A 22,987-nucleotide genomic window follows, 5' to 3' on the forward strand; every position below is an offset into this window, starting at 1 on the left:
CTGGTTGGGGGCGAGGCGGCGGGGCCTGGGCGGGGCGAGGCGGCGGTGACGTCATGGGGCGGCGCGGCGGGGCGCGGCTCGCGCGCCGGTAGGTAACCACTGCAGGCTGCGGTGCTCACCCCAGGCGGCGAGCCGCACGTAGCAGCCTCTCGCTCGTCTACGTCCTGCGCTGCCTATCATGTCCCTGAGGTGCAGCCTCTCGCTTCTTCTCCGTACGCAAGCGCTCTCAGTCCCGAAGAAGTCCGTCCACTCCGTGGCTGTCATTGGAGCCCCATTTTCACGGGGACAGGTGAGAACTGGGACCTGGCACCTTGGTGCAGGATTCCCGCCCCCTCACCCCCCAACCCCCTCACCCAAGCCTGGAGAAATCGGGACCGGTGGGAAGAACGGGGAGGCGAGGAGAGGATGGGGAGAAACGAAGAGGGGACGAGGAGGTGGATTCCCGTGATTGGGCACCGGGGGAGCACGTGGGATTTTCCTCGGTAGAAGGAGGGAGGGGATGAGGGCACCCGGTTTGCCACGTGGGCAGGGGGCAGCGGGCTGGTGGGTTTCTTCGGCCTTACCCCCGAGGAGCGAGAAAGTGGTGGGTTCCGCTTGGGGTGGTGGAGGAGAGGAAAGGAGGGAGAGGATTTCATGGAGGGGCTGGAAGAGGAGAAACCGACCAGAATCCCCGGTGGAAAATTGAGGGAGGAGAGGTTAAAGAGAGGGACCGAGGATTTAAGGCTCCAGGGTCCATTCTCAGAAAGAGAATTAACTGGAAAGGAAATTGGTGCTTGCCTCTCTAGCGGCAGGAAGACGGAAGGGGCTGTTGTGTTCTCTCTTCAATGAAAGAAACCTGCAGTCGTGGAGAGGTCACTGGTGGAGAAGCCGGGGCTCGGCCCTGGCCTGCGACACTTACACCCAACAGCCAGATTCTGGCTTGGCTCAGCCCCTTCCTCTATCTTGCCTCCACTTGCCCTTCCCACAACGAGGGGCTTGGAAGGTTGATCTGAATCCAGTGATTGTTGTTTCTCCTCCTTCCCTGCAAGTGTTTGAAATGACCAGACCTCAGGTGAAAAGAATAAAAGGAAGGGCTGATGCTGTCACAGGTTTTCAGAGGGATCTGCTGGGAACTAAGTATAGCATTGCAGACTTCTGTATTTTTGTGAGCTAAAGTGGTCTTATTTTCTAGTCATCTTCCCTCATATCTGTGTAATTTATCTTACAGAAAAGAAAAGGAGTGGAATATGGTCCCACTGCTGTAAGAGAAGCTGGTTTGATGAAAAGGCTCTCCGATTTGGGTAAGTGGCTGGATTTTAGAAGTCTGAGGGCTGGTAACACGCCAGTTCAGAGTCTTATTCCCTCATGTCCAGGAACTGCACAGCGTCAGCTGTGTATCTGGAAAGCATTTCCCATCCTCCCTTGGATTCCACATGCAGCTTAAGATCTATGGAGGAGTCTCCAGGCAAAGTCTTCTTGCAATAAAGAGCCTGTGTGGAAGGCAAGGAGGCGGAGTGAGGCAGGGCCTGGAACAAGCTGCTAGTGACTGCGAAGTGCTGAGCATGCTGGCTCTCACTCCCACTGTGCAGTCAACCTTTCCCCAAAATTCCAGCTTTCCTAACTCAGTCAGAGGTGCTTATGATTCATCCGTCTAACCAGCTTCCTCTCTTCAAGTCATTCATTTCCTCCTTAGGTTTAAGAACTTTCTATTACTGTAAGCAGAGCCTTAGGTCCGTTTTCTCCAAACTTCCCTGATTATGAAAATCACTTGGTTTACTTGTGAGAAAGAGAGACTGCTAGGCTTCTCAGCGGATGAGTCTGGTTTATTGGCTCTGACGTAGGACCCAGACACGTGCATTTTCACAGGCACCCCAGGTAATCAAAAGTAACGTTGCAGTCTTGTAATCTGGACAGTACTCTAAACGTACAGAACCAGAGGTAAATCCAACCCAGAGATAAATGCCATTTATATAGTAAAGGAAAACCTTTTTAGTAACAGGGTACCAAATTCCAACACCCTTATGGTAGGAAGGTTCTTATATCTAACCCAAATGTTCCTAGCTGCTGTTCAAGTCCATTTCCTCTATTTTATTAGGGCCATTCATATATCTCTTCTGGAGCTATAAAGTGCAAAAGGCATGGCAGTAGGGAACTATAGGTCCTGGAGATACTAATACAGAATCTAGGTGAACTACAAATCCCCTACCCGTGCTTGCTTTGAAACCTCCTCTGCTGATCATTGAGCCCATTCCAGGGGTGGGTTATCTCCCTCTAAAACAGGAATAATGAAGTCACCGTGTGTCTTCCGTACACCTCTGGTTACATATGGATGTGGTGTCTTGATTTGGATACTCAAACCTTTTCTGTTAAATAATAAAGAGACCCTACTGAAGAAGGAATAATTAATCACTTTAATAATTCTCCAAGTTTACCACCAAAGATGAGAGATAAGATTTACACTTAATGTGTCGCAGGTCACCTAATGGGAGGAAGTTGTCCCCCCTCCCCCCGCTTATAAATGAAGATACTGTCCCTTTAAATCAGCTGTACACATTGTTTTTAAAAGCATAATTTTACACTGAGGGAAAGCAATTTCTGCTAATCACTATTTTTTAATACCTGGTAATCCTGCAGCTCATCTGATAAACTGAGCCTGGCTTTGCTCAAATTGCCTGCTCATTGTTCTATTCTGTCTGAAGAGACTTCTGACTAGATTCAATTGTAGCCTCTTACACAGGGGACATTAATAGTATCCAGCCGAGGCTGCTGAATGAGGGGGAAGGGAACATTTATAAGCAGCTTCTCTTACTCATGCTGTGTACACCTCCTTTCCTGCCACAGCTCCTGGTATTTTTCCACTCCAACCTGGGGAAGCCATTCTCCCTAAAATTCCACTCCCTCAAATACTTCCTGTGTAAATCTCCGACCTAAAGTGATGATGAAGCTTCAGTTTATTTGGTCTCCCCTTTAATTTTTTTCAAATAGTTTTCGTTTTACAATTTATATCCTTACCCTGTAGCCGATTGGCAGTCCGGTATCACCAGCAGTCTGAAACAGAATCTCATTGCATGTTAATAAGATTGTGGCACTCAGCAGGTTTCCAGCATGTGGTTTCGGCTAATCTCCAGACATACGTTGGAGAAAAATACCAAGAGAAGTTTCAGTTGCTCTATTCTGAAACAGCATAAGTGGCATGGGTCAAATTTCAAGGGAGAGAAGACCCATGGAAAGGTAGCTCATAAATCCCTTTGTTCCTTGCCTTCTGCTCTGATGTCACAGGCTGCTGGTGTTGCCATGGCATCAGTTATACTTCCTGTTCTCTTGAATGAATATATTTGCCTTTGTCTGGGTTTTTTTTTCCCCCCCCCGGGCTTAGTAAGGACACTCAATGGTTCCTCTCTCAGGTAACCACTTACTTTAGTATACAAAGAGAGCCTGAGAAAAATGAAGAAGTAATTGCTCTGGCAAGGCTTAGGTGCAGTGCCTCTGCTCATGATTCTGGTTAGCTCTTATAGCCACGGTAATTTGCCTTTTTTTTTTTTCCCGGTACGCGAGCCTCTCACTGCTGTGGCCTCTCCCGTTGCGGAGCACAGGCTCCGGACGCACAGGCTCAGCGGCCATGGCTCACGGGCCCAGCCGCTCCGCGGCATGTGGGGTCTTCCCGGACCGGGGCATGAACCTGTATCCGCTGCATCGACAGGCGGACTCTCAACCACTGCGCCATCAGGGAAGCCCAATTTGCCCTTTTTTCTTCACAAGTAGGATGAGTGTTCTGTGGGTAACATAAACAGTTTGTCGTGTCTGTCATTGTAATTATGGTAATTTGACCCAGCTGTGGTACTGAAGCGGTGACGGCCTAAATGAACTGTATTCCCGTGACCAGCCAAGGGTCCTGGAGTTCAGGAAGACATATGGGAGCTATTCTGGCTCCCCTCAACTAGGCTAGGGACATTTATTCTTCTGCTCCATTTGGTGCTCCATGAGAGAGCAGAGCAGGCAACTCTGGTTGAGACCCAAGAATCTGAGCTGCTTCAGCAAGAACCAACAGAAAGCCTGAGATAGTTTAAACGTAAAGGCATGAGAGCTGTTCATTTGGAACAGATTGATATGTGAGTGCAGGGGTCTGGATGTGCTTTCGGTGTTTGGTAGAGAACAGCAGCCGTCACAGATTTAGTTTTATGATAGTGATGCTTTTCAGCCTGGCTCCCATCCTACCATCACACTGAAACTACTCTGATCAAGCTCACTGATTGGTCAGCCTCTATTTTGCTGGACCTCTCTACTGCACAACTGACCACTTTATTCCTGAAATATTCCGTTAGTCAGGACACTACTCTCTCCTGAGCCTCCTCTCCCTTGCCTGGTCCTTCCTGGACTCCTTTTGGGGATCCTCCTCTTCTTTCCAGCCCTCAAATGCTCATGTCCCCAGTGTTCCACCAGCTTTGTTCTAAGTAGCCTCATCTCACTGTCACAGATGTCTCAAACTCTACAGGTTCGAAACAAAATTCATTATCTTCTCCGTCAAATCTGCTTGTCTTGCTGTCTTCCCATTATCTGTTTCACACTATCACTCGTTATCTAGTTACTCAAGTCAAACTCCAAGACCATCAGAATTCTTTTGTCGTCCCTTTTGTTCCTTACTTCTGATCACAAAGTCTTGTTGACTTCTTTTCCTCCTTCTAAATGATTAGAGTCCTTTCCCTTAATGGCCCTGCTCTAGTTCTGTCCTTCTCACACACAGATCTAATTTTCCAATAATGACTCTTGTCCCATTTTGCCTACCTCAGTTCATTCTTTACCGCCACCAGACTGATCTTTTTAGGACTATTTTTCTCCTTTGCTTAGTCTTTCCATGGCTTTTTACATGCAGCCATGCTTCTCAGTCTTGTCATTCATATACCATCTTTGCTGACTTGCCATATTATTTATTTTGGTGTTGTTCTCTAAATTGGCTTTAAAGCTTTATACTTTTAAAATGTAGCCTGCCCCTACAGTAAACAATGAAATCTCAGGCTTGTGCTAGATGCATTTTTCTAATAAATTTTCATTTTAGTAGTTTTACATTTTGGTATTTGACCCTCAACCACTGGTGGTATGTGTTCCATGCTTGACAACCAGTAAGACAGATCCTCTACAATTTGACCCTCTTTTACCTCTTTAGACTTCTCTCCATCCACATTCCACCTCATTTGTGTTGTAACTGGGGTTGTGGGCTCTTGACCTAGGCTCCACCAACAGAAACACCCACCCTAAACCTTGTCTTGACATTTTGGAAGAAGGGGCAATAAAGAATTCATTCTGTGATGGGCAGTTGTGGCGGCAGTTCCAGCAGTAGCTTCTGTCCAGTGTCAGTGGGGTCAGCCATGCAAGCTGCAGTACTCCTTTTCCTAGTAGTGGAGGTGACAGCAGCAGTGGTATCTTCACTGGAGCAATCTGCAGTGTGACTTTTGGGGCCATTATTCCTGGCAATGTGACCTTTAAACCACATTTTGGTCCTCTTAAGATGATTCTGGGAGTTACCCAAATTGAAAAAACTGCTTTTCTTTAAATTAGCTAGAAAGGTTTCTGTTGCTTGCAGCTTAAACTTCCTGACCGATAAATCAGTTTACAAATTCCAGTGAGAAATTACCATGTGGATTGAATATGCAAAGCCCTCTCTCCCCAGGCCCTTGATAATAAATTCTTATTCTTTTGTTGGCTTTTTTCCCCTAGTACTGACACAATCTTCTTGTATGTTAACACAGCTCATTAGGTTATGCTTTCTTTGGTCTTTAATCTAGGAGTATGTTTTAGTCCCTTTGGATTTTAGCAACTCCTTGTTCTCTTGGTGTTCTGATTTTTGAACTATCATGTTCCTTAATACAAATTCTGAAATAACAGCCTAAAACCTTTTTTTTTAAATTTTTTGGCCGCACCACATGGCACGTGGGATCTTTGTTCACTGACGAGGGATCAAACCCGCGCCCCCTACATTGGAAGCGCGGAGTCTTAACCACTGGATCGCCAGGGCAGTCCCAAGCCTAAAGCTTTAATTTAAAACATCTTCAAGTTCTAGGCATGCCTGACTATAGTAAACAGACCTACCTTAATGTGTTACTGTGACTTAATTTCACTTTCAATGTTCTATATCTTAAGCATGGTGGAGGTTACAGGACTACATATAACTGCCAAAACTCATTGCACTTAAAGTGTCAATATAAAGTATGCATTAAAGCTGTTTAAACATTTTCAGGTTTATTTTTTCTTAGCAGCTTTCAGTCACTAAAAACTATAACAAGTTCGTTGTTTGTATATATTCAAAAAATTTGAGCACTACTAAGCTTTAGGTACTAGGAATATAATAGTGAACAAAACAGAAATACCTGTTATGGAATTCTCATTCTAATGAGGGGTGGTTGGAAGCAGATATAAGTAAAACATACAGTATGTCAGATGTAATGAGCGCTATAGAATAAATGAAAGCAAGGGATGGAGGGATAGGGTAAGTATTGCAGATGTAGGTAGGAGGCCTCACTGAGGAAGGGGTCATGTGAGCACACCCTTGGGAGGTAAGGAAAGGAACCATGTGCATATTTGGGAGAAAAGCATTTCAGGAAGAGGGTAAGTAAAGTGCAAAGACCCTGAGATAGAAAAGTGCCTGGAATGTTCAGGGAACAAAAAGCTGTTCCTGAGGTCTTGCCAGTGGTTGTCATGTGGGAAGGGAAGGGCCTTTCTACACTCTTATCTCCAGTTTTTCAAGAAAAGCCAGAAATCTGGGTTTTTACGGGAGATTTAAGAAAAATGTGATATTCATAAAATGGAGTATTGAGCCATAAAAAGGAATAAATTGCTAGTTCATGCTACAAAATGGATAAACTTTGAAAGCATTATACTGAGTGAAAGAAGGCAGAAGACCACATATTGTATGAATCCATTTATATGAAATGTCCAGAAAAGGCAAATCCATATAGAAAGTGATCAGTGGTTCCCAGGGGCTGGGGGGAGAGGGAATGGGGAGTGACCGCTAATGGGCACTGGTTTCTTTCCGGAGTGTGATAAAGCTTTTCTGGAATTAGTAATTTGCTAATGCCTTGGCAAAAGCATACATCACTGATGAACCTCAATATAGGTAAATCTATTATAGATGTTTTTGGGATTTGGCAAATTTCAATGTAACCATATCTTTCCTGCTTAGAAGAAGGCAGCAAAGAATTTAACTTACATCTTATATTTCAAAGTTGTTTGATATCTAACATTTACTATGTTCTAGGCACTATGCTAGGTTCTTGCTATTATCTGATTTTTTTTTAAACAAAGTTTGGGATTATCCATGCATTTTATTATTATTTTTTAAATATTTGCTTATTTATTTGGTTGCACCGGGTCTTAGTTGCAGCAGGTGGGCTCCTAAGTTGCGGCTCAAGCGCTCCTTAGTTGGGGCTCACCGGCTCCTTAGTTGTGGCATGCAAACTCTTAGTTGTGGCATGCATGCGGGACCTAGTTCCCTGACCAGGGATTGAACCCTGGCCCCCTGCATTGGGAGCGTGGAGTCTTATCCACTGCACCACCAGGGAAGTCCCTATTATGTGATTCTTAATCTTAAGAGCAAATTATGATACCCATTAGGATGGCTAGCATGAATAAAACCCCAAAATAACAAGTGTTGGTGAGGATTTGGAGATATTGGAACCCTTGTGCACTGTTGGTGGGAACATAAAATCATACAGGTACTGTGGAAAACAGTGTGGAGTTTTCTCAAAGTTAAAAATAGTTAGTAGATGATCTACAAATTCTACTCTGGGCGTATATCCAAAAGAATTGAAAAATAGGGTTTCGAAGAGATAATCTGTACACCCATATTCACAGCAGCATTATTCACAATAGCCAAAAGGTGTAAGCAACCCAAGCGTCCACTGATGGATGAATGGATAAGCAAAATGTGGTACAAACATACAATAGAATATCAGCCTTAAAAAGGAAAATGACATATGCTGTAACATTGTGACCCTTGAGAACATTATGTTAAGGGATATAAGCCAGTTGCAAAAAGACATACTGTATGATTCCACTTATGAGGTACCTAGATTAGTCAAATTCATAGGGACAAAGTAGAATGGTGGTTCAGGGACTGGGGGAAGAGGAATGGAGAGAGATGGTTTAACGGGTAGAGAATTTCAGTTTTGCAAGAAAGTGTTCTGGAGATGGATGGTGGTGATGGTTATGCAACAATGTGAATGTACTTAATACCACCTCATGGTTAAGATGGTTATTTTTATGTGTATTTTACCACAATTTAAAATTAAAAAGGAAACACTTAAAAATAAGTTAGAATAGAATATTCTAAGAACAAGGAAGTTCACTTGAGGTTGTAACTTCTTAGGGACATAATGCTGTAGGCTTGAAAATTTTTTTCAGCTTGTTATTTAGCACATTGTTCTATAAAAGCTGAGAATGGAAAAAAGTAAAGTATGGCCTGAAGTTCATACAGTCAGCAGTAGAAGTAGTTGAGAACCTCATTTCTTACCATATACAATCTAGCCCCTCAATTGGTGCAGTCAGCTGCCTTCTCAGCTCTTACCATGGTTGAAGAAACTGAGTGGCACCATCATAAAGGTACGGTCTCCAACTTCTTCCAAAAATCCTGTTTCTCATGATGGCTATTTCAAATCTGTACCCATGATCATTCTGTTTTTCCAACTCAGGTATGAACTCCCTAACTTCTAGCTCTTCTCCCCATCATCCCCCAATGAGTTGTATCGACAAAGATACTATTACACTGTCAGAGGATGAGGTATCCAGTCCTTCCTGTATTAGGTAGGTACAATTGCACGTGATAAGAGCCCCAGATAAGCGGTTTAAGAAAAATAGTTCACTCTCTAGGAAATAGTCTAGAGAGAAGTCCAGAACTGGTTTGGAGGCTCAGTTCATTGAAGTTCAGTTCCTAGATTCTTATCTTGCTGCACTACCAGCAAGGCCTCTATCTAATGGCCCCAGATGGCTGTGGCCTCATTTCTGGCAGCAGGATGGGAAAATAAATCGACAAGCGGGCTAAGGGAGAACTTGTGCTTTCCCTTAAGGAAAGTTCCCAGGACACTGCTGCAGGATACCTCTGCTTATCCTTTTGGCTTCTGTGGGTCACATGGCCACAGCTAGTTGGAAGGGAAGATGGTGAATTTAGTCTCTTCTAAGGGGTCGTGCCCCAGCTAAAATCCTCTGTGGAGGAAGGGAAGAGCAGATATCGGACAAGTGGCTGTCAGCCACACCATCTCCCTGTGCTCTAGATCCCATCCCTTCCTGGCTCCCGAGGGTTCTTGTTCCAGCACTGAGCCCTTCTCTCCCCTTGTTTCTCAGCGTCTCTCTACTAACCTGTCCCTTCAGTAAGTAAGTGCAAATCTTGCCCACCTCCCATCCCCCTCTGCCGTATGTAGCCTTCTAGCTCTTGTCCAGTTATTTTGTTTCTCTTCAGAAACAAAATAACTGGCTTCCCCACTGCCTTTTCACAGGTCAACTTGCTATAATCAGGGGTCCTGGGCCATCATTGCAATGAAACTGGTTTTGCTGAGGTCTCTGACCTCCTACTTTTTAATATGGTGGACTCTGCAACATTCACTTTCGACACTATTAACCATCTTATCTTATTGAAACTGCCACCACTCTCTTCTGATTTTAACTCTTCGGGTTCCTTTGCTAGACCCTCTGCTGCCTACCCCTTACATTTTAGTATTCCTCAGGGTTCTGTCCTTGACCCTCTACTTTATGCTGCCTCAGTTGGCCATTTGTCCATTTCCACGGCCTTCCTGTGACCTGTGTGCTGATGCCTCCAGAGCTTTATCTCCAGCACTTATTCCCCCTCCCTCCCAGCTCCAAACCTGTATACCAGCTGGCTTCCATGTATCTTCTTAACTTTTTATTACAGGAGTGTTCAAACATAAGAAAAGTAGAGATGGTAACATAATGAACTTGATAGCTATCACCTAGCATCAATTATCTATACCTGGCAAGGTTTCTCACCCCACCTCCATACCTTTTGAAGCAAATCACAGACATCATTTTGTTTCATCTGCAGATATTTCATTATATGTCTTCAAAATACGAGAATGCTTTAAAACTTAACTACAATACCATTATCACACCTAAAATAAATTAATATCAAATACCAGTATTGGGAAATATAATTTTAAAAAAATCTCCCATCTGAGAACCTATCCACAAAGGTGGTAGAGAAGGAAAAACAGTTTATTATTGAATAAGCATTAAATTGGGTGATCTGATAAAAGACTGCAAAGACAAATCTTACTCTTTTCTATAGCCAAGCAGGTGCAACGCAATCCATGTTTTCAAGATTAATAACTAGTCCTCCAGTTAGAGGACTTTGATAGTTGACCTTTTGTCACATGTAGCTCATCCTAACTTTATCATGGAAATTGGAGTGATTACCGGTTAGCTGACTGGCTTTATCTGGAGCGGAAACAAACTTCTCCTATCTTAAAGCGGGGAGGTAGTTTTTTGGCAAATTGAAGCAAGGGGCCAACCACTCATACCCATAGAACTGGGAGGTTGGGGACCTAGATGTTTGTATTTCAAAAAGTGGTTCCCAAGTCCTTGAGGAAACATTCCTGGGTTGTGAGGCCTATTTAGTCATTATAAAGATTACGTACATGTGAAAAGGACAGAGAAAGAAATTCTGAAACACAAGGGAGGAGAGAAGTTTTTACCCTTATTTTCAACAGAGATAATTAAGTCTATTTTCAACTTGTATCTGCCCTTACACCAGTTAATGTTCACATTGCCCGACTGATTTACACTTTTTTTTTTTTTTTGATTTACACTTTTTGTGTTTATTTTTTTACACTTTTTGTGTTTATTTTTATTTTTGAGTTTGGATCGAAATAAGGTCTGTATTGTTATCTCGTAAGTCCTTTATAAGTCCTTCCTGTTTTCTTCCTTCTTCCTTGCAGTTGATCTGTAGCGGAAACTAGGTCATTTGTCTGTAGAATCTCTCAGCTTGTATTTTGCAGATCACATCCCTGTGGCATCCTGTGACATATTCTTTGTCCTCTGTATTTCCTTTCTACTGGTTATTGGATCTAGATCCTTGGTCAGATTCAGGTCCAGTTTTTTTTTTCTGGCAGTTCTGCTTCATAGGTGGTGGTGTACACTTCCATCAGAAGTGATGTCATCAGCCATTGAACACTGCCTAGATCTGAGCCATTAACTTGTTTCGACGTATTATCAACAGGATAGTCTCTAACGCCCCAATATCAGAGTATCCAAAACTGAACTTACCATCATCTCCACTCCCTTCTCCTGTGGTTTCTCATCTCTGATGGTAGCAGAGCCAGAAAGCTGGAGGGCAAACATTTTCTCTCTCCTCCACACCCCTCTAAGTATTGCTGGAATCTTGTCAGTTCGGTCTGTCTTGTCTTTACAGCCCCTCTGGGAGCTGCTCTTCTGCAGGCCAGGCCATTTTCCAGAGGCCACCAGATCACTAGATTAACAGTGCAGATTCTTTTTTTTTTTTTTCAGATTTTTTTTTTTTTTTTGGCTGTGTTGGGTCTTCATTGCTTCGCACGGGCTTTTCTCTACTTGCGGCGAGTGGGGTCTTCTCTTCGTTGTGGTGCGCAGGCTACTTATTGCAGTGGGTTCTTGTTTCGGAGCATGGGTTCTAGGTGCGCGGGCTTCAGTAGTTGCAGCACGCTGGCTCAGTAGTTGTGGCACGCAGGATAGTGCAGATTTGATTTGTTACCTCCTGACTTGAACCTTAGTAGCTCCCTGCTGCATTTAGGACCTGGGCCCTGCCCCTTCCTCCTTCCTTATCTCTCTGCAGTCCTCCCGGATGGACCCTGGGCATTGTTCTGTAGGGCTGAAGGTATTATGTGCTTCTGCTTGGCAAGGCTTTCCCCTTTCATTCCTGGCTAAAACCTTCAGGATTCAGGTACTGATGCTTCTGAGAAGTCCCCTTGGCTCATCCTGGGTCTGAGTCAGCACCTTCCCGTTCCCATCACACCCTGTGCACAGTTGCATCTTCGCAGTTTGCACCGGCCTATGCTTTCCCTGCCTGTCTTCTGACGAGGCTGTGAGCTTCCTGAAGGCTGCAACCAGGTGCACAGTCAGCACCCAGTTAGCTTTTGTTGAAGGACGAAATGGGGCAAAGCATCCAGGCTTTCTCCTGGAACTTCATTCACATCGTGATCCGTGGGATTTTCCCGGATCACTATTTCCTTACTCTCAAAATGGTTTGTTCCTCAGAAGCCCCCTGGTTTCCCAGATTTTAAAAATGTTTAAATTGAATAACTGTCATATATCAAATTTTAAACTCTTACAAGGTATTGGGCTACCAGTTGATGAATTTAGTCAAGCTAAATGTTGGTAAGTGGCAATGGCTAGTTTTTGCCTCCTTTTTTGAAACATACTTATTCCAGGACCTAAGTAGCTAATGATGACTGCTTCAAGCCTCTAGTTGCTTTAGAAAGGAGTGGCGTTACTCCTTTAATATCCAAAATAGCACATTCAGAGGCCTAGAACCTAAGGGGATTACTGTGGTTGGTTTAAATAATTTAATCCTTGAATAAACTTACTTGTCCCTATTAATGACCAAGCTCTCTCTTTTTTTAAAAATAAGTTTATTTATTTATTTATATTTTTGGCTACATTGGGTCTTCGTTGCTGTGCGTGGGCTTTCTCTAGCTGAAGTGAGCGGGGGCTACTCTTCGTTGTGGGGCGGGGGCTTCTCTTGTTGCGGAGCACAGGCTCTAGGCTCGCGGGCTTCAGTATTTGTGGCATGTGGGCTCAGTAGTTGTGGCTCACGGGCTCTAGAGCGCAGGCTCAGTACTTGTGGTGCACGGGCTTAGTTGCTCCGTGGCATGTGGGATCTTCCTGGACCAGGGCTCGAACCCGTGTCCCCTGCATTGGCAGGCAGGTTCTTAACCACTGCGCCACCAGGGAAGTCCCCCAAGCTCTCTTAATAATGAGGGTGTATTCCTATAATAGGTGTGGTAATGCTAGTATCTGAAGAGAAGAAAGCATCTTTTTGGCCCCCTCCTCTACCCCAGGAAGCCAGAACCACAGAATAGGAAAAGAAGTAGAAAATACCTTCCTGTGTGACCTGAGAACTGAGTCACAGCAGGGTGTGGCATTGTGGTTAGGGCTTTCAGAGAACTGGTGTTCCAGTGAAATTGGCCATGCCTTTTATATTTTTTTACAGGGAAGGTAGAAAATTTGAACTGTGTGTGACAGCTGGGCTCCTTAGGAGCTCTTTCGATGAGAAATCAGTGGGCCTGTGTACGTTTGCTACTTCTCACCAAAAACTCTTGTTCTTATCCAAATGACATAGTCGTATTGCAAACAAGTTTTGGGAAGTCTTAGATTACACCATCTATTGCAAAGAAAAGGGTAGGGTGGGGAGAAAAACCACAAAGATGCCTCATCTAGTTGAACTAATAATGTAACCCCTAGCATGTGTAGGCTTTTCCTTGTTATCTCATTTCAATCCTTGTTAACGGCTGTGTGAGGTGGGACAAACTTCGAGACTGAACTTCATTGGTGATCTTGACTCTTCTGGGAAGTTAGGGGCCAAAGGACAGGATTCTTTCCTTCGTGTCTGTTGTGGCCACTTGACCCACTGTGGCCACCTCATCTCCTGTGCGCTCTGCTTTCAGCCTGGAGTAGCGTGGAATGTGGTCTGTCTGGTTTGTTGAGGTCCCTTGTGAAACTCACCAGGATGCTAGCCCAGGTATGGGGCAGGGAGCTACACATGTGGACTGGTTAACTGGCAGAGCTGTAGTCACTAGCCCTTTAAATCCTTTCTGGAACAAGTTGGAGCATCAAGAATTTAAAGAAGAAAGATCCCATATTCTAAAAAGCAGTACTTTAGCCCCAGGGATTGTTGCTGTCTCTTCCCGTGGTTAGATACTGGAGTAGCTTGAAGTTCTGTCAGCATGTTAACAACAGATTTTTTTCTCAGAGAAGCTTAACAGTCTTGTTCTGCACGAGGGAAAGTGGTTCTGTCGCAGTGACCCGTGAAGCCAGAGGAACCCTCCTCTTACCTCTGCCCCTGCTTGTGCTGGAACCAGGCTGTCAGGGTGCCGTCAGCTAACAGTCTGCCCAAGAAAGCCTGAGTTGGCTCACCATGTTCTTGGAGGTGCTTGGAGGGTTGACATGGGTTGGGTCCAGAGGGGCATACATTACTAAGCCCATCCTCAGCAAGTGGTACACTGTTCTTCTTCGACAAGTTAAGATGTGGCTGGAGAACCAATTAGCAGCAAACATAACTGGTGTTGCAAGTCATCTCAGTTACATGTCTTGAGCCAAACTTTTGGGTTTGTTTTGTATTGGGATTTTTTACTCAAGGATCACATTCACGCAAAGGCATCTATTAACATCACATCTGTATCAGCTGATCTTGAGGTAAACTCCGACAGATGTTAGATGGCCATGTCTGAAGTGACTGGCCTGGATGCCCGGGGTCACCTTCCATCCTTGAGCCCCTAGTGCCACTGTCCTTGGTCTTCCTCATCCATGGTCTTCACTGCCTCTGAGAACACCTCCTGTTGAACAGGAGAACAGAGTGGGGAGGAAGCGAGTGTCGAGAGGGTTGGTTGGAGCAGTCTTATGAGGGGCTTTGAAGAAGTGAACTAGAACAAATAGGTATACTTGTGTGATATGATTTCTTTCCCTAAAGCACCAAACTTATTTTGGAGGCTGGGTCTACGGAAGCAAAGAGCTGATTCTTAGATACCCCAGGACACATGGTTCTTGAGGTTGTACAGCCTCTGGGAGTTAAATGCACTAAACAGAATTCAGACCCCTGCATTTTATTGGTGGTAGCCAAATGAGTTTACCTTATATAACAGTCTCTTCAAAGGTTATTACCCAAATCACATTTTAGGGATAAGAGAAATTCTGCCTACTTCAAATGACCTGAATTAACTGGCATTCCTTTCCTAGTTTACAGTAACACTGCAACTGTTTTCAGTAGGCTGGTCTTCCAGGTACAACTTTGAGGTTCTAAGAGTTAGCAGATGCCATCCTTTAAAATACTGGGAACTCCCTTTCTGTGGGATGAAATCTGCTGTGTACAATATTTGAGTCTATAACTTTAATAGCCACCAGTGTTCTCTCAGCACCAAATGAGAACTCAGAGTCTTTGTTTTTCTGCATGTTTCACTGACTTGTTATTCCTGACAAATCATAAACATTCATCCTATTCAAGGACAGTTCGAAAAACCGTACACTAATAGACTCTTAGATTTTCTCCAAGTCTAATATTCTGCCAGTGAGCTACCTGTGGCTTGGCAGACACGCCCGTGTGTCAGCCCACCTCAAAACCCACCTCTCTTGACTTGCTGGGAGGCTTGGGAGCAGCTGGAGCTACCTGTAAGTTGAAGTCAGAGCAGCAGAGAGAATGCGCTACCCTTATGCTATCAAAATGCCTGCTCACTCATTCTTTCGTGAGTCTCTAACCAAAGGAGGATTCAGGCTTGCTCTAAACAGTTGGAGCTATTTAACTTTGCTGTTTCTTCCTCCAAAGTATGTGGATAATCATACCAGCAGAGGAAGTAAGGATTAGTAGCTATTGTAAAGCATCCAGCTAGCACTGTGTGGTGTGTGGAGAAAGACAGTTTTGTTCCTTTTCCTTCTTTCCTGTCACTGACTTCTTTCAAGGATTCACTGGTGATGAGGGCCCTGAAACAGAAGTGCTGTCCACAGACACTGCTAACGTCAGATAGGGCTGTTTGGATTTCTTCCGGTTGCATCATTCTGTGGATGCACTTGTGTTCTTGTTCCACTCCAGTGGAACCTGAGAGGTTTATCAAGGCCAAAAGTAACAACCGGGCCTAAAAGATCAGAGTAGTAGTCAGTGTATTTTTATTACCAGCACTGGGGAGAGAAGCAGTGAGGTGGTACCAGTGTATACAGAGCTTGACTTTTTCCCACTGCAAATGAAAAATGAGAGCCCTTTCCAGTCGGTTCCAAATGTGTTTGATATGAGAGCTTCCTTGGAAGTTTCAGGTTTATTTCATCCTACAATGCCTTCTAAAAGAGGAAAGAGCAGCAATGAAATATTATGTCTCATCTGATTTAGACTTGCAGATGAGTTGACCTGAGCACAAAAAGTTTGAGAAAGGGACAGCTCTCTCCAGTATGATAGATATTCCATGTTATAATATTTGCTTTTTTCACTATTATTCCAAGATTCTTTAAAATTAGTGAGACCATTTACCTTTTGAACTAGAAGAACTTGCCATTGTACTCTGCTAAGGTAATTGCTTTATCATTACTCAGTTCATCCTTAACAAAAAATTAACCTCCCATCAGCCTCTCTACTCCTCAAACACTGGCCTACGGGTCATAATTCATGTTCCCTATAACCTCCTTTCACTCCTTTAGCACTCACTCATTGTCCCTAGTCCTTACCAGGAATTTAATGTGGAAATCAAGAGCAGAGTTGCGAGTCATATAAGGTGGGCCACTCAGGGCCTCTCAAGGTATTGATCCCTTCAGGGGGTCTGGCCCTCAGCTCTGTGGGTCCAGGAACAGAAGTCTTGAAGTGTGCAGAGTTTATCAGGCTTTCAGACCCAGAGACTCGTGCTAACCATGATGTATAAGCCCAAATGCCCGTGCGTAGTTTCAGTGAGCAAGAGACCTTCTGGCATCCACTGTCAGGAAGCCCTCTTGCTGGTATGAGGGCAACTGAGAAACTAAGTGAATAAGCAGAAGGCTGTTTGGTGAGCAAGGAGTTGGAACCCACCATCCAGGCTGTGAATTAAGCTGGTGATTCACTCCACAGAGTTATATGTTTAATGACCAAAATACCTTTATGAAATTCAGTCTCTCTTCCATGGCGAGTGTTGCTGTAAGACTATCAAATTCTCTTAAGTTCCCTTTTTAAGCTTTCTGCAGCTTTATTCTGATAAGTAAATAATAGCCCAGCTTGTACTGTTTTCTGTCATACTTATCTAAGTCTACATCCTAGATTCCATGACTGGACTTAGTGTTCCCCAAGTTCTACCACTTAACCACCAGGATGATCACTTTAATTCGCATGTATTTCTTATTGGTCATGGAAGGATTAAATGAGTTAGTCTTCAAAAATTAATATTAACATTATTATTCAATTAGATTATAAACCTTTTCTAATTATACACCTAATATAAAACGCCAGTCAAGCCATGGCATCTTGCACCTAGAGATGCTGAGATAAACATGGATATGGAAGTTAAGACATCAAGTACAGGCACTGCCATTCAAATCTGTCCAGCTCAAGACTGTGTCGCAACAATGGCAAGACCTGATATTGACTTGAAAGTTAAAGCTTCATTTTTCTTAAATCTAAAATGTCCTTCCATATTTCGAGATTTAGTAAAATACATTGTGATGTTACTCGTGGCTTTTTTCTTTTTAAAAGATTTTAAGAAGATTTTTATAGATGTTTTATTTATTTTTTCTCTTGGTTCTCAATGTCTTTGGCCTGTTTTCATATTCTTCTACCTTCAGCACCTTTCCTTCTTATTTAGTCATCCAGATCTTGGTGGTGATCCCTCGGTTGGGTTTATGTTCCAGGCCATTGCTTCTCAAATCTCTACATTCTCTCACAAGTTTGGCTTTGGATTGAGTTTGGGTTCAAGAGGTAAAGCTCAAACTGTACAATTTATATTCAAGATTGGTCTGTGCTAGTCTTAATACAAGTCTCTGCAAACATTCAGATGTCTATACTGTGACCACTTGCCCCTCCCCTCAACATACCTGGATTGTAGTTTGAGAAACAGGCCCGTAAGAATACAATCCATGCTAACGTTCTGTTTGCGCAAATCCTTTGGTAGTGTTGGATTACTTAGTCCTCACCCTAAATCCAACCAATTTATTGATATAAGTGGTTAAGATTGAAAGACTGGTACTTACACTAAAGATTAACATGTAGTGACTAATGTCATAATTTGCTGGAATATGTGAACCCCGGGTGGGAAAATATTACAGCTTACTGTCAGAATATACCACTAGTTCATTCTGTTTGTTTGTTTCAAAGAGAAGTCTGTGCCTTTACTGGCCGAACAGGCTACTCAAGGAGGATGAAGCAGGAGGAGTGGGTGGCTCTGTGCTTCATAGGCTTGTAGGTGATAGAGAACTCGCCCAGGTAGTGGCCAATAATCTTGGGCTTGGTTTCCACCTGGGTGAAGGTCTTGCACGCCCACCATCTGGGCAGGATGATCTTCAGCACCTACAGCTTCTCTGTGGGCCGTGCCCCCAGGCTGGCCCTGCCCAGGTGCTTCTGCCACAGCCGCAGGGCACTGTGCAGCTGTGTCACTGTGTCAACAGGTCCAGTGCCTGGTCTAGGTGCTCACCAAAGTGGATGAACTTGCAGAAGGTCCACTGCTGCTTCTGCTCCACTTCTGCCACCTTGTTGGCTCCTTGGAGAGGACTCTTTTTTTTTTTTTTTAATTTTATTTATTTAGGCTGCACCAGGTCTTAGTTGCAGCACGCGGGATTATTGCTGTGGCACATGGACTCCTTATTTGCGGCATGCATGCAGAATCTAGTTCCCCCACCAGGGATCGAACCCGGGCCCTCTGCATTGGGAGTGCGGAGTCTTACCCACTGGACCACCAGGGAAGTACCTTGGAGAGGACTCTTTAGTTCTTAAAACTGTCAGAATCAAGAGAGAATCGTTGAGATACAAACTGCAGAGTCAAGAATACACACTTTGTGGCAGACAGCCTGAATTTGGATCCTGATTCTGGCACCTAGCAACTGTGTGACCTTGGGACCTTGCTTCAGTTCCCTCAGCTACAGAATGGCATACTGTAGCTGCCTAATAGGATTGTTGTGAGTCTTAAGAATTTCTGTTGAGCAGTTGGAACAGTGTTTGGGATCTTGTAAGTAATAACTGTTAAAGCATCCTAAAATTAAGAAATATTTAGGTCCTCAGATTGGCCTTTTTTTTTTTGTTTTTGGTTTTGTTTTGCGGTACGCGGGCCTCTCACTGTTGTGGCCTCTCCCGTCGCGGAGCACAGGCTCCGGACGCGCAGGCTCAGCGGCCATGGCTCACGGGCCCAGCCGCTCCGCGGCATGTGGGATCCTCCTGGACCGGGGCACGAACCTGTGTCCCCTGCATCGGCAGGCGGACCCTCAACCACTGCGCCACCAGGGAAGCCCTGGCCTTTTATTTAAAAAAAAAAGTTTGTAATGTGAAAATTCCTAAGTATGTTTCTTTGTCCTAAATTAACAATACTTAAGTTTCTTAAAATCCTGCCAGTTCCTCTCGGTATTTTATTTTCACTCTGTAACTCAGGGATATCTGAGGTCTTACAAATCGCTACCAGTTTTGTGATTGTTAGGTTAAGTTAGTGAACATTTCTGGGCTTTACTTTCTAAAACCCAGCTTCTTTATCTGCAAAATGGTGTTCCTAACAGGATCTACCCCACAGGATTGCTGGGAGGACTGGGAGGATCCTGCCACTGTCATGTGACGTTTTGAGTTACCATGGCAATAAGTATGATGTGTACTTTGTCACAGTTATTATTTGTGGCCCAGGCCAGTAAGAGCTGTAATAACATATATTATAATTAATCTTGTCATCCCTGTTTCTAGGCTGCCACCTTAAAGACTTCGGAGACTTGAGTTTTACCCCAGTTCCCAAAGATGATCTCTATAATAACTTGATAGTGAATCCTCGCTCAGTGGGCCTTGCCAACCAGGAACTAGCAGAGGTGGTTAGTAGAGCAGTGTCAGGTGGCTACAGCTGTGTCACCGTGGGAGGAGACCACAGGTAAGCTGGGAGCCAGGGGTGGTGGAGGGGCTGGATTGCATCAGCCCATCAATTAGCTTCTTTGTCTCACTTTCCTCATTTAGAGTAAAATACCCTTTCGAATTTTTAGGGTATAACGTGCATAGTATTTTCATGTCTAAGATCATGAACCACTGGAGAAAATATCACGTAGTATAAGTTCAGAGTTAAACTAAGCAAAGTTTTTAGACAGTATGTTTCATGCTTATTTCTTGGAAAGCTTTCTTAAAACTGTCTCATGACTTTCATTTTGGTTATTTAGGAGAATTGGAGGGATCTATTGATAGGCTGAATTGGGGCTTTTTTTTTTTAAAGCATTTCTGCTAATAGGTTTGTTAGAAATGCCCCACTTGGCATGTGAATACATTCTCTACCCTGCACAGTATTGTATTAGCCTCCCTAGGTGGCTAATACATTAGATCCTTCCTCTCAGTGAAATCAGCATGCACTTTATCTATCGAGCACTGTTCTGATGAGTTCTCAAGCAGTGCTAAGGATTATGGGAAACTTGTGATCTATTAGGATTAAATGAAATAAATACACATGGAATGAAAAAAATATTGAATCCTACATCTCAGAAGGAAGAGATCAGTCTAGGCTAGAGTAGTCAGATTTCACAGCTAAGTGTGATTTGAGCTAAGTTATGAAGATTTTTTTGGTAGAAAGAAAAATGGCATTGAAACACTAGGAATATCAAGCACTTCATACATATTCTCAGTTAATCCTCAAAATAATGCAATGAGGCAGATACAATTTTATCTAATTCACTGCTGGGTACACTGAGGGACAGAGGTTAGATAACTTACCCAAGGTCTTAGGGCCAGGAAGTAGCAGAGCTGGGATTCAAGTCCATTGTGACCTCTATGGGCAATTAAATTTTCTTTTGAGATCTAATCTAGCAACTTCCCCTGAGGTACTCAGAGAGCTTCTCAGATCACTTAATGGAACTGCAAATGCAGGAAGATTCCTCATCAAGAATAAAATTTTAAGTAGAATAAGTCAGTCACAGGTTCTCTACTGAAACTGATTAAATAACCCAAGGGTGGATCTCTTGTCTCTTAGCTCAGTGCTCAAAGTTCATTCATTGGCTCTCTTCTGGTCAGCATACTATTTGGGGACTGCTTATTACTGTAATTATCATAATCCTTGCTTTTCCTTTTGTTTCTGTCTAGATTGCAGCTCTATCACTGCTCCCTGTTTCCTGTTCAGTGCTAAAACCTAGGCTGTCTGGAAGATTCTAGAAAGGAAGGGATGTGTGAATAACCTGAACAGCTGTTGAATATTTTAAAGGAAGAGGCATTTTTAGGTCACTCAGCTCCCTTTAATAGTACAACATTCACTACTGCTTTAATCGTCAAACCAACTCTGACTTAAACAGGCTAAGATTATTATCCCTATCTTCTAGAAAGGGAAACTGCAGTCTAGATAGATAGTCTTGCCCTATTTCACACATTTCTTCCTAGAAAGACCCCCAATATTCGGACTTAATCCAGTGCTTTTAGCGCCAGACCATGCTATCTCTCGAAAAGGTCCTATGTGGGACATGGAGCTTAAAATGCTACCTCAGGCTGTACTGATCAAGAAAGATGACTGTAGTTAGTTCCTAAGATGCTTAAGCTGCATTTCTCATCTATGTCAAATTCTTTGCTTCCTAGGAAGCTTGGGCAGCTTTCCAAGCACAATTTCAAAAGCTATATTCCTACAGGTCAGACAAGGACAGTTGGCTAATGCAAGCGGAGATCAAGGACAAAGCAAAAACCAGAAACACTTAATGATATTTGCATGCCATGCTAATGTATATAAGATAACATGGAAATAAACTTCTACTTTATTCAGTCATCTAATGAGGTCTTTAATTGGGTTGCCCTGTTAACTTTGATGTCTTTAAAAACTTTGACTTCTTGTTTTAGGAAATATCACATAATCTTTCTAAACAGCTGTAATACTAATTTTTATCCTTAACAAGTTAATATAACTGATTCTTTAAAAGTAATTAGATCTCCCTGGTCTCTCAAAAGGTATTAAGTAGTATTAGTGAGTTGTTACATACAGCCCATAGCATTTAACAGGATTTCATCTGTTGAACAAATATTTTGGGTCCTTTTCTGGGCCAAGGCTAATGGATCCAATTAAAGGGATTTGGGGGCAGCAATGACACCTGTCACACTACAAGGATAACCAGCTGTCAGCTTTGAATCTTTAGAGCCTTCCATTTCTCCCTGTCTCTCTCTCTCTCTCTCAAGTCTCATCTTTGGGAACACAGTCCCAGGGACTCTCTCTCATCCAAATCCAGCCTCAATCTAGGGCCTTGACTTTGCCCTGAGGACAAAGTGTGAGCTGTGCTGGCTGAAGATATTTGTTAGTGATGCTTGCCAAGCGGAAGGCCTTTAATATTACTGTTTGTTCTTTGCAGCCTGGCAATCGGTACCATTAGTGGGCACGCCCGGCACTCCCCAGACCTTTGTGTGATCTGGGTTGATGCCCATGCTGACATCAATACACCCCTCACCACTTCATCTGGAAATCTCCACGGACAGCCAGTTTCATTTCTCCTCAAAGAACTACAGGACAAGGTTAGTGGGCTGAAATGAAGAGAACGTTGAACAGCTTGCAAGGGTAATCGTGGGGCTTTGAGAGTCTAGTTCAGTAACATTTCTGTGAAGGATGGGTTTATGGTGGCTGTAGTAATGCTTACCACTCCTTCATTTGTTCATCAAACATTATTTTGGACCAGACAGTCTAGATGCTGGAGGCATAAAGATGACTAGGACATGGTCCCTGCTCTTAGGGGGGATCATAATCTCATAATAAAGGAATGTGGTGAGTGGGTAGTAACTCTAGTGGTCTGATACACTTACAGCCGGAAGACTTCTTGGTAAGAACCTCCTAGGCCTCATTCTCAGACCCACTGGTCTAGAAGACAAGTAAAACCATGATTACGTCTAGGTAATCTTTTCCCAGGCTGTTCAGAAGACATGGGAGACCATGCTATGCATAGACTAGAATCTGTGTATCCCTCCCCTCAGTGAGGGACCAAGTTAAACCAGGACAGTACAAAGGTTATTCACTAGGCAGAATTCACGTTTTGGTTGTTGGGGACTTGAAACATAACCCAGTTGCCATCTCAAGAACCAATCTGTAAACAATTCAGTAGTGTGCAAAGAGATGGAAAGGCCTAATCGGCGGTATTCCTGCTATTTAGGTAAGTTAATGAGAAACCAAGGCCACCTTAGGAGTAGGTATTT

The 22,987-nt window shown here is 43.6% G+C and overlaps 1 protein-coding gene across 2 annotated transcripts in view; it reads left to right on the forward strand.

Annotated features, from left to right (window-relative positions):
* The window catches only part of ARG2 (arginase 2), a 43,106-nt gene that overhangs the window by 15,606 nt on the left and 4,513 nt on the right, over window positions 1–22,987 (forward strand). The window contains exons 1-4 of one of the 2 annotated variants that reach the window (XM_030855304.2): window positions 50–289; window positions 1,208–1,280; window positions 19,547–19,724; window positions 22,156–22,315. In XM_030855304.2, coding sequence (XP_030711164.1) covers window positions 179–289; window positions 1,208–1,280; window positions 19,547–19,724; window positions 22,156–22,315 — 522 coding nt within the window. In that variant the 5' untranslated portion in view covers window positions 50–178. Of the gene's footprint in view, window positions 1–49; window positions 290–1,207; window positions 1,281–19,546; window positions 19,725–22,155; window positions 22,316–22,987 lie in introns of those variants that run through there. The other variant, XM_030855305.3, reaches the window with a different exon arrangement.

Source organism: Globicephala melas, chromosome 2, assembly GCF_963455315.2.
Source record: "Globicephala melas chromosome 2, mGloMel1.2, whole genome shotgun sequence".
Lineage (NCBI taxonomy): Eukaryota > Metazoa > Chordata > Mammalia > Artiodactyla > Delphinidae > Globicephala > Globicephala melas.